At 56.8% G+C, this 13,290-nt stretch overlaps 1 protein-coding gene across 5 annotated transcripts; it reads left to right on the plus strand.

The window, feature by feature from the left end:
- The first annotated feature begins 564 nt into the window (after nucleotides 1-564).
- AARS2 (alanyl-tRNA synthetase 2, mitochondrial) lies at nucleotides 565-13,270 on the plus strand. 5 transcript variants are annotated; one of them, XM_019457288.2, is made up of 22 exons: nucleotides 566-846; nucleotides 2,106-2,297; nucleotides 2,833-2,978; nucleotides 3,205-3,372; nucleotides 3,927-4,071; nucleotides 6,093-6,238; nucleotides 6,446-6,554; nucleotides 6,895-6,933; nucleotides 7,037-7,148; nucleotides 7,644-7,777; nucleotides 8,194-8,338; nucleotides 8,626-8,798; nucleotides 8,966-9,079; nucleotides 9,169-9,309; nucleotides 9,921-10,058; nucleotides 10,137-10,246; nucleotides 10,400-10,508; nucleotides 10,812-10,934; nucleotides 11,155-11,265; nucleotides 11,840-11,923; nucleotides 12,037-12,147; nucleotides 12,518-13,270. In XM_019457288.2, exons 1-22 carry the CDS (start codon nucleotides 604-606, stop codon nucleotides 12,680-12,682), a joined length of 2,958 nt encoding a protein of 985 aa, XP_019312833.2. In that variant the 5' UTR covers nucleotides 566-603; the 3' UTR covers nucleotides 12,683-13,270. The 5 variants fall into 5 exon arrangements, with proteins under 5 accessions (XP_053760944.1, XP_019312833.2, XP_019312834.2 ...); XM_019457291.2 differs by lacking the exon at nucleotides 566-846 and adding an exon at nucleotides 900-1,136; XM_019457289.2 differs by lacking the exon at nucleotides 12,037-12,147.
- The last annotated feature ends 20 nt before the right edge of the window (nucleotides 13,271-13,290 follow it).

Raw genomic sequence — 13,290 nt, forward strand, 5'->3', positions numbered from 1 at the left:
GAACAAACCAGTCATTTCCAATGCCAAGGGCAAAGGGCATTGGCAAGTGCCTAGAACAGTGCCTGGCACATAGTTAATATTCAATATGTTTATTGAATGCTTCTTGAATGGATGCTGATACTACTTCCCTTGGCACTCTGCCTTCTTCCCTCATACCGGAAACACACACACACACATATGTGCGCGCGCGCACACACACGTTGAATCCAAGCCTGTTCACTGCAACTCCAGTTGTAACCTTGCAAAATTAATAAACATGACAATTACTACTATGATATAGATTTCTGGAGAGCACGGATTTTGAAGGATTTTGTTGTGACTAATATATCCTTAAGAGCCTAAAACAATGCCTGGCACTAGTAGCTTCTAAATGAATATTTGTTTAATGACGAATGAATTAAAGGCCTACTATGTGCCAGGCAGCTGTGGAGCTAGGCCTACTGCTGACGTCCCCTTCCCAATCACTTCTACCCGGGCGGCAGAGGCTGCCTTGAGTCCTCCTACCGCCAGGGGCCGCTGTACAAAGAGCACGGCTTCCTTTCCATGCCACCTTCTATCCCCGCGGCGTCCCTTGACCCCGTGAAGTTACTGCCCCGAGTTAAGATGGCGGCGTCGATGGCAGCTGCAGCTCGGCGACTGCGGCGGGCCTTTCGAAGGTCGCCTCTGTGGGGTGGCCTCAGCCGTCGGCCGTTCTCATCCGAGCCCCCTCCAGCCTCGGCCACGGCCGTTCGGGACGCCTTCCTGAGCTTCTTTCGGGACCGCCACGGCCACCAACTGGTGCCGTCCGCCTCCGTGCGGCCCCGCGGCGACCCCAGTTTGCTTTTCGTCAATGCGGGCATGAACCAGGTGGGGGCTGAGCCACCCAGAGCGGGGGCGGAGTTTGTGATTTTTTTCCGGGGAGAAAGGCACTGCGGGATTGGGCAAAAGAAGCGAGGGGCGGAGCTCTTGGCTTTGGAGGAAAGGACCGTTTGTTGTTAGGCTAAATCGTTGGGGGCACAAGTTGGGGCTTGGGGAGGGCCCGACCTCGGAGCTTGGGTTGGGATTTAGTTTTAGGTCCAAGAATGGAGAGTGTGGAGTTCTCTGGGGGCAGACTGGTGGGGGAAGTCTGGCTTCATTTATTCATGTTGTAAATAAAGGTAACTAATTCGTTAAATAAACGTTTGTTGAGCACATTTTATGTGCTAGACTGTATTCTCTAAGCTTTTGACTTTGAGCACCACTTACCCTCTCTAGATTTGTCTTCACCTGTAAAATGAGCAAGGAGGGGGGAATCGGTTAACCGTAGAGACTTTTTTTTTAAGTTTATTTTTATTTTGAGAGAGATAGAGCAAGTGGGGAGGGGCAGAGAGAGAGGGAGACAGAATCCCAAGCAGGCTTGGGGCGCCTGGGTGGCTCAGTCGGTTATGTGGACTTCGGCTCAGGTCATGATCTCGCAGCCCCGCGTCGGGCTCTGTGCTGACAGCTCAGAGCCTGGAGCCTGCTTCACATTCTGTGTCTCCCTCTCTCTCTGCCCCTTCCCTGCTCATGCTGTGTCTCTGTCTCAAAAATAAATAAACATTAAAAAAAAAATTTAAAAAAAAAAAAAAAAAAAGAATCCCAAACAGGCTCCATGCTGTCAGTGCAGAGACTGATGCAGGGCTTGAACTCACAAACCGTGAGATCATGACCTGAGCTAAAATCAAGAGTCAGAAGCTTAGCCGACTGAGCCACCCAAGCACCCCAAACGTAGAGGCTATTAAATGCTGAGTTTGTGAGGCATGCCCAGTGTCCTGTGGTCTTGGTTTTATACTGAAGTTATTGGGTGTGATTTAAAGAAGCTGACATGAAGGATGAAGCCATTCAGTGCCCTGTTTCCCGCCACCAACATAGTCCTCCTTCTTTTACGTTGCCTAATTTACTAGCAGAGTATCTCTGTTTCCTGACTTATTTACCTCTTGTCTGCCCCACACACATCAGAGATGGGTGCCTCCAGGCTTCCAGATTGCCCCTTAGCCAAGACCACACCGCACTCTCGGGGGCACAGTCAGCCTTCACTCTGAACACCCCACTCCCCACTTCTCCCGTCTACGGAGGGAGTGAGAACTGGGACCTTTGTGTGTTTCCAGTTCAAGCCAATCTTCCTGGGCACCGTGGATCCACGAAGCGAAATGGCAGGCTTCCGACGTGTGGCCAATAGCCAGAAATGTGTGAGGGCTGGAGGACGCCACAACGACCTGGAGGATGTGGGCCGAGATCTTTCCCATCACACCTTCTTTGAGATGCTTGGCAATTGGGCTTTTGGGGGTGAATATTTTAAGGTGAGTCTCCAGGAAGTCCTAGAGTTAGAAAAAAGGTCAGTGGTCAACCAAGAAGGGGCTCAAGAGGAGTCCTGTCTCTACTCCTAAGCCCTGCTTGGACAGGGCTCATACTACACAGGAAGGCAAAGTGCTAGATGAACAAGTATGATGAGACTGCGTCTCACTTCCCTAATTGGATTGTAAGCCTGAGGGCCAGGACTGTGCCTCCTGCCTAATGGCTGGTTGGTAATTGTTGAATGAATAAATGGTCAGACAAATACTAAAATGCAGGAGTTAGAAATCATCCCAGGTTAGGGTGGAAAGACAACTTCATGGAGAGAGTGGGACTTGAAGGAAAGGATCTAAAGGAGGGGTGAAGTTTTCTGGACAGGAAAAAAACTCAAGCAGAAATGGTCATGGTTTGTTCTGGAAACAAGGAGGGCAGTGGAATTTTGTGTTAAGCTGAGGGCTGAACTCATGTGGCTTGATTGGTGCTTCAGCGGGGCCCTCTTCTCACCATTCTCCTCCTCCCACCCCATGTGGGTTTCCCCTGCAGGAGGAGGCTTGCCGCATGGCCTGGGAACTGCTGACTCAGGTCTACGGGATCCCTGAAGACAGGCTCTGGGTCTCCTACTTTGGTGGTGACCCCAAGGCAGGGCTGGACCCAGACCTGGAGAGCAGGGACATCTGGCTCAGCTTAGGGTAAGTCTGCCTCTGCCCCTTGTGTCCACTTCCAGAGGGCAAGAGGACTGGCAAATGGAGAGAACCAGCATCAGTCATCAGAGTCTTAGCATCTGGTCCCAGAAACAGATTGGGGTCAGCCCTGTTTCTCCTCTTGCTGAGCTTGGTGGAGAGGCTCTCATGGCAGAGAGGGTTCTGGCTTCCAGGTTTGTCTGTCTCCCCACCACCCTCCTGGCTTTCTTGTCAGGGTGTGTGCCAGTCATGTGCTTTCCTTTGGACCACAAGAGAACTTCTGGGAAATGGGGAACACTGGCCCCTGTGGGCCCTGCACGGAGATCCACTATGACCTGGCTGGGAGAGGGGGAGCCCCCCAGCTGGTGGAGCTGTGGAATCTGGTCTTCATTCAACACAACAGGTAATGGGGTGCTGAAGCAGAAGGAAAATCCCTGGCCAGAAGTGGGCAAGGTGGCATTCAGGAGACTTTGATCCATTTCTTATAAAAAAAAAACAAAAAACACCTAAATGGTGTTTACTGTGTGCCAGGTACATTTCTAAACACTTTTCAGGTAATAACTGATTTAACCCTAGTCTTTGCTCGTGACACTTTCAACTAGTCACTGCTGTCCGCCGGCTTCTGTTCTCTCATCACTGGATGACATGGAGCCTGGTGGTCTCTAAGATTTTCTCCCAGCCTTGACATGTCTCTTTCTCAGGGCAAAGCATTCTATCTCAGAAAGGGGATGTGTGGGTCCAGGCAAGGGCCCAAGCAGGGGTGAGGGTGGAGATCACCCTTTATGAGAAAGTACAGGACCCAAGGCCATCACTGTCTGCCTTTGTGGGAGAGGGGTGGATACTGCCTTCTGGTTCCTCCCACTGTCAGCCCCTCCTCGTTCCTCCGCTGCACTTGGGCATCTGCCTCACCCCAGTAATCCCATGTGGGGCCTCACCTTGCACACCTTCCCTGGCCAGAGAGGCAGATGGAAGCCTGCAGCCCCTGCCCCAGCGGCACGTGGACACGGGAATGGGCCTGGAAAGGCTGGTGGCCGTGCTGCAAGGCACGCACTCCACTTACGACACTGATCTCTTCTCCCCGCTGCTTGACGCCATTCAGCAGGTGAGCCGGCCTCTTCCCTTCCAGAAGCTGGCGCTTTGTTGAGAACTCCGAGTATTCCTGCATGTGGAAACCTTGCCCAGCCAAGGATAGCAGGGTCAAACAAGAGGCTGGGATTTCTATTTATTACCTGATATTGCTCCCAAATCCTTGCTTCCTTCGCATCTTCAAAAAATAGGTGTTTAGTGCCTACTTTGTGTGTAGTCCTTTGTGCTTAGTAGAGGAGATTACGTTGTAGCCTAAGAGGTAAATAAGTAAGTGTATTAAAGAACAAGATGGCAGACTTGAACCAGATTGCAGATTGTGACCAGGCAGTAAACATGGATGATAGTAACTGTGGTGGGGGCAGGGGGGACGGTGGAGAGGAATCTTAGATGAAGTGTTTGGGGAAGGCTCACCAAGGAGGTGATCTCTGAGCTGGAACCTGAAAGAGGAGGAGCCAGCCACAAGAAGCTCATTCCAGGCCGAGGGGATGGCCGGTACCAAGGCCCTGAGGCAGGAAAGGAACCCAAAGGTGGCCTAGAGCTAGCCAGAGTAGAATCACCTGGGATGTAGCTGGAGAATGTGTGACTGCGCTTTTGTTGTGTAACAAAGCACCTAATACTTTGTAGTTTACAATAACAACCATTTATTTAGCATATGAGTCTGTGAGCTAGCCATGGTGGCTGGGCTCTGTTGTGTCAACCTTTTGGTCTTCTGTGAGTTCATTCATACACCTATAGGTAGCTGCTAGGCAGCTGTAGTTCAAGGACTGGCTGGCTGGCTGTTTGGGGCAACGGGGGTGACCAGGCTGTGTGTCTGTCAAGCAGCAGGCTAGCTTAGGGTTGTTCCCATCCCAAGGCAGCAAGGTTCCAAGAAGGAGAACAGAAGCACACCAGGTCTCTTGAGGCTTAGGCTCAGGACAGTGTCCTTTCCACCTCATTCTGTTGGCCAAAGCAAGTCGCAAGGCTAGCCTAGGTTCAAGGGATAGAGAAATAGATTCTATCCTTGGATGGGAAGCAGCTGTGGTCTCGTTGTAAAGTGGCAAGCACACTGAAGAGGGAAGGATTGTGGCCATTTTTGCAAACAATCTACCATAGAAAGGAAGGCAGAAGTCCAACCTTCTGGGCCCTTGAAGTCCAAAGTGGGGCTCTTATTATGCTAAGTGTAGTGAAAAGGGTTCTGCGTGGGGGAGGGGCACGATCTGATTGACACTTTTAAAGGCCCCTCTTGTTGCTGCATGAAGGATGAGCTGGAGGGAGACCTAGGAGAAGCTAAGAAGCCAATTGGGAGGCTGTTTCGTAGTAAAGGGAGGAGACAGGAGGGCATGGTTGAGGCTGGTAGCTGTGGAAGTGGAGAAAAGTAATTGATTTGAAAGATCTCACAAAGGCAGGACAGGAGCAAAAGTCTCCAGTGACAGACTGGATGAGGAAGGGAAATAAAAACCAAGGCTTGCTCTCTAGTTTTTGACTTGAGCAGTGTGGTGAATGGCAGGACTGTTAATTGAGGGGAGGAAGCTCAGGGAAGAGACAGGTTTAGAGCTGGATGAATCAGCCACCTGCTTTGGAGCACTTACACATAGGCACAGCTTACACCTCCCTCCCTGCCCCCCATAAAGGCTGGAGAAGTGGGTGTGGGCAGTGGAGGCAGGCCGGTGCAAATCTCAGATCTGCTCCTGATGCGTTGTGTGGCCTCGTGCCACTTAGCTCGTCAGAGCCTCAGTTTCCTCTTTAAAGCGAGACTAGTAATACCTCCCAGAGCAGGATGTTTTGGATATTAGGCAACGCTTCGTTCAAGCACCCTCCCCGTTCTGATGGTAGAAATTCAGTAAATGATCACAGCTGCGATTGTTGTGAGTGCTGAATGTGGCCCTGGGAGGGCAGGGACTGACTCCCTTTTATGTTTGAAGCTTCTCCGACCAGGTCATTCCAGATGTGATCAGCTTTAGGGGTGAGGGCAGATGCTCTAGAGATGATGAAGGGCACCCCACCCGGACCACATCAGGCAGGACCAGCAGCCATGTCTCCTTGTCTCTCGCTCTCCAGGGTTGCGGGGTGTCCCCTTACTTGGGTCGGGTAGGAGCAGCAGACGAGGGGCGCACAGACATGGCATACCGCGTTGTGGCTGATCACATCCGCACACTCAGCGTCTGCATCGCCGACGGTGTCTGCCCCGGAATGTCGGGTGCCCCGTGAGTCTGGCAGGGGCTACACAGAGAGGCAGGGGCTGCGAGGGCGGGGGGTGGGGGGTGTTTCAGGGGAGAGGTGGGTCAGGAGGAGTGGGGGGAGGGAGAGGGCTCTGAGATGAGAGCACCCGCTCTGAACCTCGTCCTCCCCACTCTCCATACTGCTGACCAAGGGTTGCAGGCGGTTCTCATCTGGCTTCTGAACCCCTCTAGGTTGGTGCTTCGTCGGATCCTTCGTCGAGCTGTGCGGTTCTCTACAGAGGTGTTGCGGGCACCACCTGGCTTCCTAGGCAGCCTGGTGCCTGTAGTGGTGGAGACGCTGGTGAGGGCAGAACTTATTCTTCTGGGCTTCCCCGGGTGCTCAGGAAGCTTGCCACTGAGCCTAGACGGTGCCCTCAGCCTAGGCTCCCTACCCTAAATGGCCAGCCCCAGGTCTTGTCAGGCTGAGAAAGCTAAGACTGAATCCAAAAAGCAGGGAGCCCTCAGGAGGCCTCCCTGCCCTGGCTTCTGAGCCTCTGAGTTTGGGACCCCCTTCTGTCCGTATTCCCTGTTTGAGTCTGCCATCCATCAGCCGGAGCTGAGCTTCCAAGGCAGGTGTCCTCAGGGAGGTCCAGGGTGGGGAGGTTGCCTTTCACACCTTCTCAGCCCTCTGCCTCCCCCAGGGAGATGCTTATCCAGAACTGCGGAAGCACTCAGCCCAGGTACTGGCTTTGGATGGGGAGGGAGGGGCCGACAAGAGAGGGGTGGAGAGCGGCTCTCCCTTCCAGAAGGCCCAGCTCCAGTCCCGCCCTGCCCCCTGTTCAGATAGTCAACCTGGTGTCAGAGGACGAGGCAGCCTTCCTGGCCTCCCTGCAGCGGGGTCGGCACATCATCGATCAGACCCTGAGGCGCCTGGGGCCTTCTGATTTGTTCCCTGGTGAGTGAGCGGCCTGGCCAAGGTGTGAGGGGCTCACTCAGGTGAACCAAGGCAGGAAGAGGACAGAGCTCTGAGGCAGGCGTGTGCCTAGCATGCAGACCCTCCTCCCCATGTCCCTCTCCCTGCACTGTCTCCAACACCCACATCTCTCTGTGGCGGGACACCACCCTCCTTCTCCCCACTTCCCCTCTGTCCAGCTGGCCCTGCCACCAGTCTCTGCTTTCCAAGGCCGGCTTCATCCCGAGAATGAGCTTCCCTTCTCCTCTGATGACAGATGACAAGGGAGTCTCCTGGGCTGCCCTCGGCTCTGGCCTTTGAGCCTAAAGCCTGACCCCTCTCCTGGACCTACCGGGTGTAGGGAGAGGACACTTGTGCTTGGTACCTGGTGGCTGTTGTGTGGTCGGAAAAGCCCTGGCCCTTATTTCTCCCTCACTTCTTCCCCTTCAGTCCATCCTGCCCTCCCCTCTGAACACCCTTTGTCTTCCTTCTTCAAAGCTGAAGTGGCCTGGTCCTTATCGCTGTCTGGGAACCTGGGGCTCCCCCTGGACCTGGTAGAGCTGATGCTGGAGGAGAAGGGGGTGCAGCTGGACTCTGCTGGGCTGGCGCGGCTGGCCCAGGAGGAGACCCAGGTACACGCTGGGGCACCCCTGCCCAGGCTTCTGTTGGGACAGTCCCTTTCCCAGCCCTGAGTTCCTGGGGGAGGAGCTGCAGCTATTGAGGGAAACAGGAGACGGGGTCTGTCCCCTCACCTCAGGCCCCACCCACAGCCTGTAGAGGAGAACTCTAATACAGTGGACTGAACAGAACCAGGAATGGGGAGAGGCCAGCACAGCATCTTAGAGAGGGGAGCGGTGGCTGAGACCCTGCATGACGGGTGGTTCACCAGCCAGCCCAGGGTCTCTAGCAGCCAGCCAAGCCCCAAGGGCTTATTCCAGAGGGGCTGCAGAGTCCACACAGCTGTGTGGCAGGGGCAGGGCTCTGTGGAGGCTCAGGTCCCACTGCACTGTCCGTGTACCCCTTCCCTATGCATGCGCCCGTCCTGCAGCACCGGTCACGGCAGGCCGAGCCAGCTCAGGAGCGGGGACTGCAGCTGAATGTCCACGCACTGGGGGAGCTGCAGCGCCGAGGGGTGCCCCCAACTGACGACAGTCCCAAGTACAGCTACTCTCTTCGACCCAGCGGGGGTTATGGTGAGAGGCTGGACTGAGGCTGGTGGCCAACAAGCGTCCCTGGCGGTTTCTGGGAGGGACAGAGGGACATCTGTGAGGGTTGCTACCAGCCCTATACGTTTCATGGGGGGCGGGGGTGGGGGGGGGTGGGGAGGGCGGCGAGGGGGTTATAGCCACCAGGGGTCTCTGTGGCCCCTGAAAGTGCCCCTCCACCAGCTACATGCCCATTGGCTTCAAGTAAGGTACAGACCAACGGCCCAGGGCCCACACCCCTGCCCAGCACTGATAACCATTCTTCTTCCTGGCAGAGTTTGGCACCTGCGAGGCGCAGGTGCTCCAGCTGTATACAGAGGACGGGACAGCTGTGGCCTCTGTGGGGAAAGGCCAGCGTTGTGGCCTTCTCTTGGACAAAACCAACTTCTACGCTGAACAGGGGGGTCAGGCTTCAGACCGAGGCTACCTGGTGCGGGTGGGGCAGGAGGTGAGCCCCCATACACAGACACACACACACACACACACACACACACACACACACACACACACACAAGTTAATTTCTGCAGAAGGCAGACCCGACCTGGGAAGGGAGCCAAGGGGAGGGAAAAGCTACAAGCAGTTGTATCAGTGCCTTGGCCCCTGCCCTTCCCCAGGATGTACTGTTCCCAGTGCCCCGGGCCCAGGTCTGTGGAGGCTTCATCCTGCACGAGGCTGTGGCCCCTGAGGGCCTGAAGGTTGGGGACCAGGTGCAGCTACATGTAGATGAGGTAAGGCCCCAAGCCCTGATATTTAGAATATCCTGCAGCCTCTTGACTCTCCCTACCCCCCAGGATTCTGGGTGACAAAAGTGTTTCAGGCCTGGCGTCTAGGCTGCATGGAGAAGCACACGGCCACCCACCTGTTGAACTGGGCACTCCGGCAGACCCTGGGCCCCGGCACGGAGCAGCAAGGTTCCCATCTCAACCCTGAGCGGCTGCGCTTTGATGTGGCCACCCAGGTGAGGAAGACAGAAAGGCTTAAAAAGAGGTAGTTTGGTGGCTTGGGGGGGGAGGAGGGCGGTGGGAGGGGGAGTTTGGCCAGTCCAAGGACCTAGGCTCCCTGTCACTCAGTCACTGTGAGGCCGTGAGGGACGTCTTCATCTCGGCATCCTGCACCAGCGAGGGGTCAGGTTAGATAGCCTCTGAAGCCTCCGGCCACCCAGCTTCCTTGTTCCCGCTGTCACCCAAGACATTCTTGCTCAAGCAGAGCTGCCCTCCCTTCTCTGTCACCCTTCCTTCCTCGCACATCTAGCTCTGTCCTTGCACCTGCGTCTACCCCATCTTGTGTTTCTCTTCCATTAGGCTGGCCCTTGTGGTGAGCTCCCTCGGTACAGAACAGCATTTTCTGTTACATCAATTTTTAGTGCCTGATGAGAGGCCTGCAATTCCCAACAGCTTTCTAAGGAAAAGAACTGTCTACTCCACAAAGGTTGATTGAGCGCCTGCTCGGTGCTAGCCACTGTCTGAGAACCTGAGGAGAATCAGTGAACACGGACTGCTTCTTACTGCTTTGGTTACAGGCACGCAGCTGACTGCCTGTCGGTCTATCCATTTCCCCCTACCCCACCAGGCTCCACTGACCCCAGAGCAGCTCCGGGCAGTGGAGGGCACGGTGCAGGAGGCCGTGGGGCAGGATGAGGCCGTGTACATGGAGGAGGTGGCCCTGGCACGCACCGCCCACGTCCCTGGCCTGCGCTTTCTGGATGAGGTGAGTTGGGGAGGCCCCTTGGTGAGACTGCCTGCCCCTCACGGGCTGGTGAACAGACTGGTCCCCTCTCCTCCTCAGGTATACCCAGACCCTGTGCGGGTGGTGTCAGTGGGGGTGCCCGTGGCCGAGGCGCTGGACCTCGCCTCCCAGGCTGCGCTGCAGACCTCTGTGGAGCTGTGCTGTGGGACGTGAGTCACTCCTTTCGGCCTGCCCCAACCCGGGGTCCGAGATCCTCACCCTTCTTTGGTCTTTGGAGCCACCAGCCCCCGGGTTGGAGCTTAGGTTGCTCCTTTCCGTCCCACCATGCCCCTTGACTTCCTTCTCCCTCCCTCTGCCCACAGGCACCTGCTGCGCACAGGGGCTGTAGGGGACCTGGTCATCGTTGGGGAGCGCCAGCTCTCCAGGGGCACCACCCGCCTGCTGGCTGTCACCGGGGAGCAGGCCCAGCAGGTTGGCACGCCGGCAGGGTCCAGGAGGCCACCGGATTTGGACGGGGGGTGGGGGGCGGTGGGGGGGTGGAAGGAGCACACACGGCCGAAACTCTCAGGCCGGGGGATGCCAGCAGCAGAACCAGTGTTCATACATGTGTGCTGCCAACAGCTGGCATCTGTTGTGATTATTTGGTGCCTGGACTGGGCCTGATTGTTCAGTATTTCTGTCTTGGCCCTGACTAGCAGTGGGTCGAGAGCCCCCCTGTCCTGGGGAGGTGACAGCAAGCCGAGCAGCCCTGAGCATCCCGTTCCCTCCTGGCAGGCCCGAGAGGTGGGCCAGGCTCTGGCCCAGGAGGTAGGAGCCGCGGCAGAACGGCTGAGTCGGGGCAGCCAGGATGTGGTGGAGGCTCAGCGACTATCCAAGGACATGGGACGACTCACTGATGTGAGGGTCACTGCTGCTGCGGAGCTGTTCCCCACTCTCTCCTGGCCCTCTTCCCCATGCCTCAGTCTCTCCCCCAATTCCTCTGGGACTCCTGCTGGCCTAGATATTTGTTGTTTGTCTGCAGGGTGGGATGTGGTGGGTGTGATCTCTTCCCTTGCACTGCTGGCTCCTGGCTCTGAGACTGGGAGGGGCGCGGCTGATGTACTGTTTGTGGCCTTAGGCTGTGGACACTGCGGTGATGCCCCAGTGGCAGCGGCGGGAGCTGCAGGCCACGCTGAAGGTGCTGCAGCGACGTGCCAACACTGCCATCCGGAAGCTAGAAACGGGGCAGGTGAGAGGAGGTTCGGCTGTACCCATGGGGGCAGGTACCCGGCACACTTGGCGAGGGGCAGAGGCACTCCAGCATGCACACGGAGAAGCTTCGCGACCTGGCACGGCGCCTGACGCAGGGGGGGGGGTGCAGCTCCTCTCTCTCCTGCCAGCTGGGTGCCATCACCAGGCCATTTCCCCCACTTCTTTCTCTGCCAAACCGTGTCTGTCCTTCAACTCCCAAGTCTGGCTCAGACTCGCCCTCTAGGAAGCCGACTGACTTGATTACGCCTTTCAGCCCCCAGTGCCACTTGACCGTGGATCTGCCTTCCTCCCGCCCCGTTTCGTCCATCTGTGCTCCAGCCTTAGTCCTTCACCTTCAGTGGCCTATTTGTAGGGGCCTGGAGCTGTGGTGAAAGGGACGAGGTGAGGGACGAGAGGAAGGACACAGGCCATTTGAGGCAGAGCCCCTGGCACCTCTCCTCCAAGCCAAAGACCTTTGCTGGCGGAGGGGATTTCTGGACGGGGGCTCGGTTCGGAAGTGGGGCCCGGCTGCCTTCCACCCTGATCCCCGTGCCGTCCTTCCTGCCCTGCAGGCTGCACAGAAAACCCAGGAGCTGCTGCGGCGGCATTCGGAGGGGCCCCTGATTGTGGACACAGTCTCCACTGAGTCCCTCTCCGTGAGTGTGGGGGCTGGGGGTGGCCCCATGGTCTGGGGAGGGGAAGGTCCTGGCTGGGAGGTAGCTGGGGGTCCAGAGAGCTGTGGGCTCACTGTCTGCCCTTCCCTGCCCAGGTGCTGGTGAAGGTGGTACGGCAGCTGTGTGAGCGGGCGCCTCGCACGTCTGTGCTACTGCTCAGCCCCCAGCCGCTGGGGCACGTGCTGTGTGCCTGTCAGGTGGCCCAGGTGAGGGAAGGAGGAGAGCAGCCCCGCCCACCCATCCTGGTCCAGCTCTCCAGTTGCACACCTTTGACTCCTCCAAGGCTGGGTAGAGGTGATCTAGGAGGACACCCCAGGACGGGGACAGGGCCGTCTCCTCCCTAACCACAGCCCCCCACCAGAGAAGGCACCGTGGGGGTCCCTAATTATGACCATCCAGGCCACACATCCCTTGCAAACAAGTAGCAGACATTCAGTAACCTCCACACACTTTCCCAGCCGCGTGCTCTCCTGTCTCCCGACTAATCACTGTGATGCCACTCTCAAGGGGTAGATGGAGTGAGCGCTGGTGGGGAGGGCTGCTCTGCATCACTGCCCCTTCTCTCTTGGTTCCCAGGGTACCACACCAGCCTTCACAGCAGAGGCCTGGGCACTGGCGGTATGCAGCCACATGGGGGGCAAGGCCTGGGGCTCTCAAGTGGTGGCTCAGGGCACCGGAACGACGGCTGACCTGGAAGCTGCCCTCAGGACAGCCCGAGCCTACGCCCTCAACCAGCTCTGAGCCGGGCTCGCCAGGGACTCACATAGACTGGACAGACTGCCGACGGGCCAGTGCCAGGAACCCTTGAAGGAGCCAGCAGAACCTCCCGGGAGGCTGAAGCAAAGGACTGAAGACTGGAGGCCAAGCAGCTGAGCCCTAGGGGGCTGCCTTGGGCCAGGCCCCGTGAGGACACGAGGAGTTGGGGTTCTGGAAGGCAGAAGTGGGCTCAGAGACACACCCCCACTGGATGAATGTGAAGCCATGGACTGTCTTGGCTGTGATTGCTCATCAACAAGTATTTCACTGCAGCCAGGAAGTTCCAGAAGTTCTTTTGCTTAAAAAAGAACAGCTTTCCCCTCCCAGCAACCTGGTATGGGTGCTCTATCACCCGGCTGATCCCTCACACTGGATCGAACAGTCACCCATCATCCAAATCAGAACCATCCTCATCGCCACGGGTGTTCAACAGGTTTTCCATGCCAGCCTGGGCACCCACAAAGGCCTCGCTGGCCACCAAGATCCAGAACTGTCTTATGAAAGTCATTACAGCAGGGCACACCCTCTCTGGTGTCACTTGTGTCATTAACAGTGACTTCACATTTTAGCGAAGGCCCTGGTGATTTGTTGAG

Source organism: Panthera pardus, unplaced genomic scaffold, assembly GCF_024362965.1.
Source record: "Panthera pardus isolate Hobbes unplaced genomic scaffold, ASM2436296v1 HiC_scaffold_17, whole genome shotgun sequence".
Classification (NCBI taxonomy): Eukaryota; Metazoa; Chordata; class Mammalia; order Carnivora; family Felidae; genus Panthera; species Panthera pardus.

What these genes read in the sequence shown, in the direction of transcription:
- AARS2 (XM_019457288.2), top strand. Translation starts at nt 604, where the DNA reads ATGGCGGCGTCGATGGCAGCTGCAGCTCGGCGACTGCGGCGGGCCTTT. An exon ending in TCGACCCAGCGGGGGTTATG is followed by an intron (nt 8,339 to 8,625) that starts GTGAGAGGCTGG and finishes TCTTCCTGGCAG; the next exon opens with AGTTTGGCACCTGCGAGGCG. An exon ending in CCGGGGAGCAGGCCCAGCAG is followed by an intron (nt 10,509 to 10,811) that starts GTTGGCACGCCG and finishes CCCTCCTGGCAG; the next exon opens with GCCCGAGAGGTGGGCCAGGC.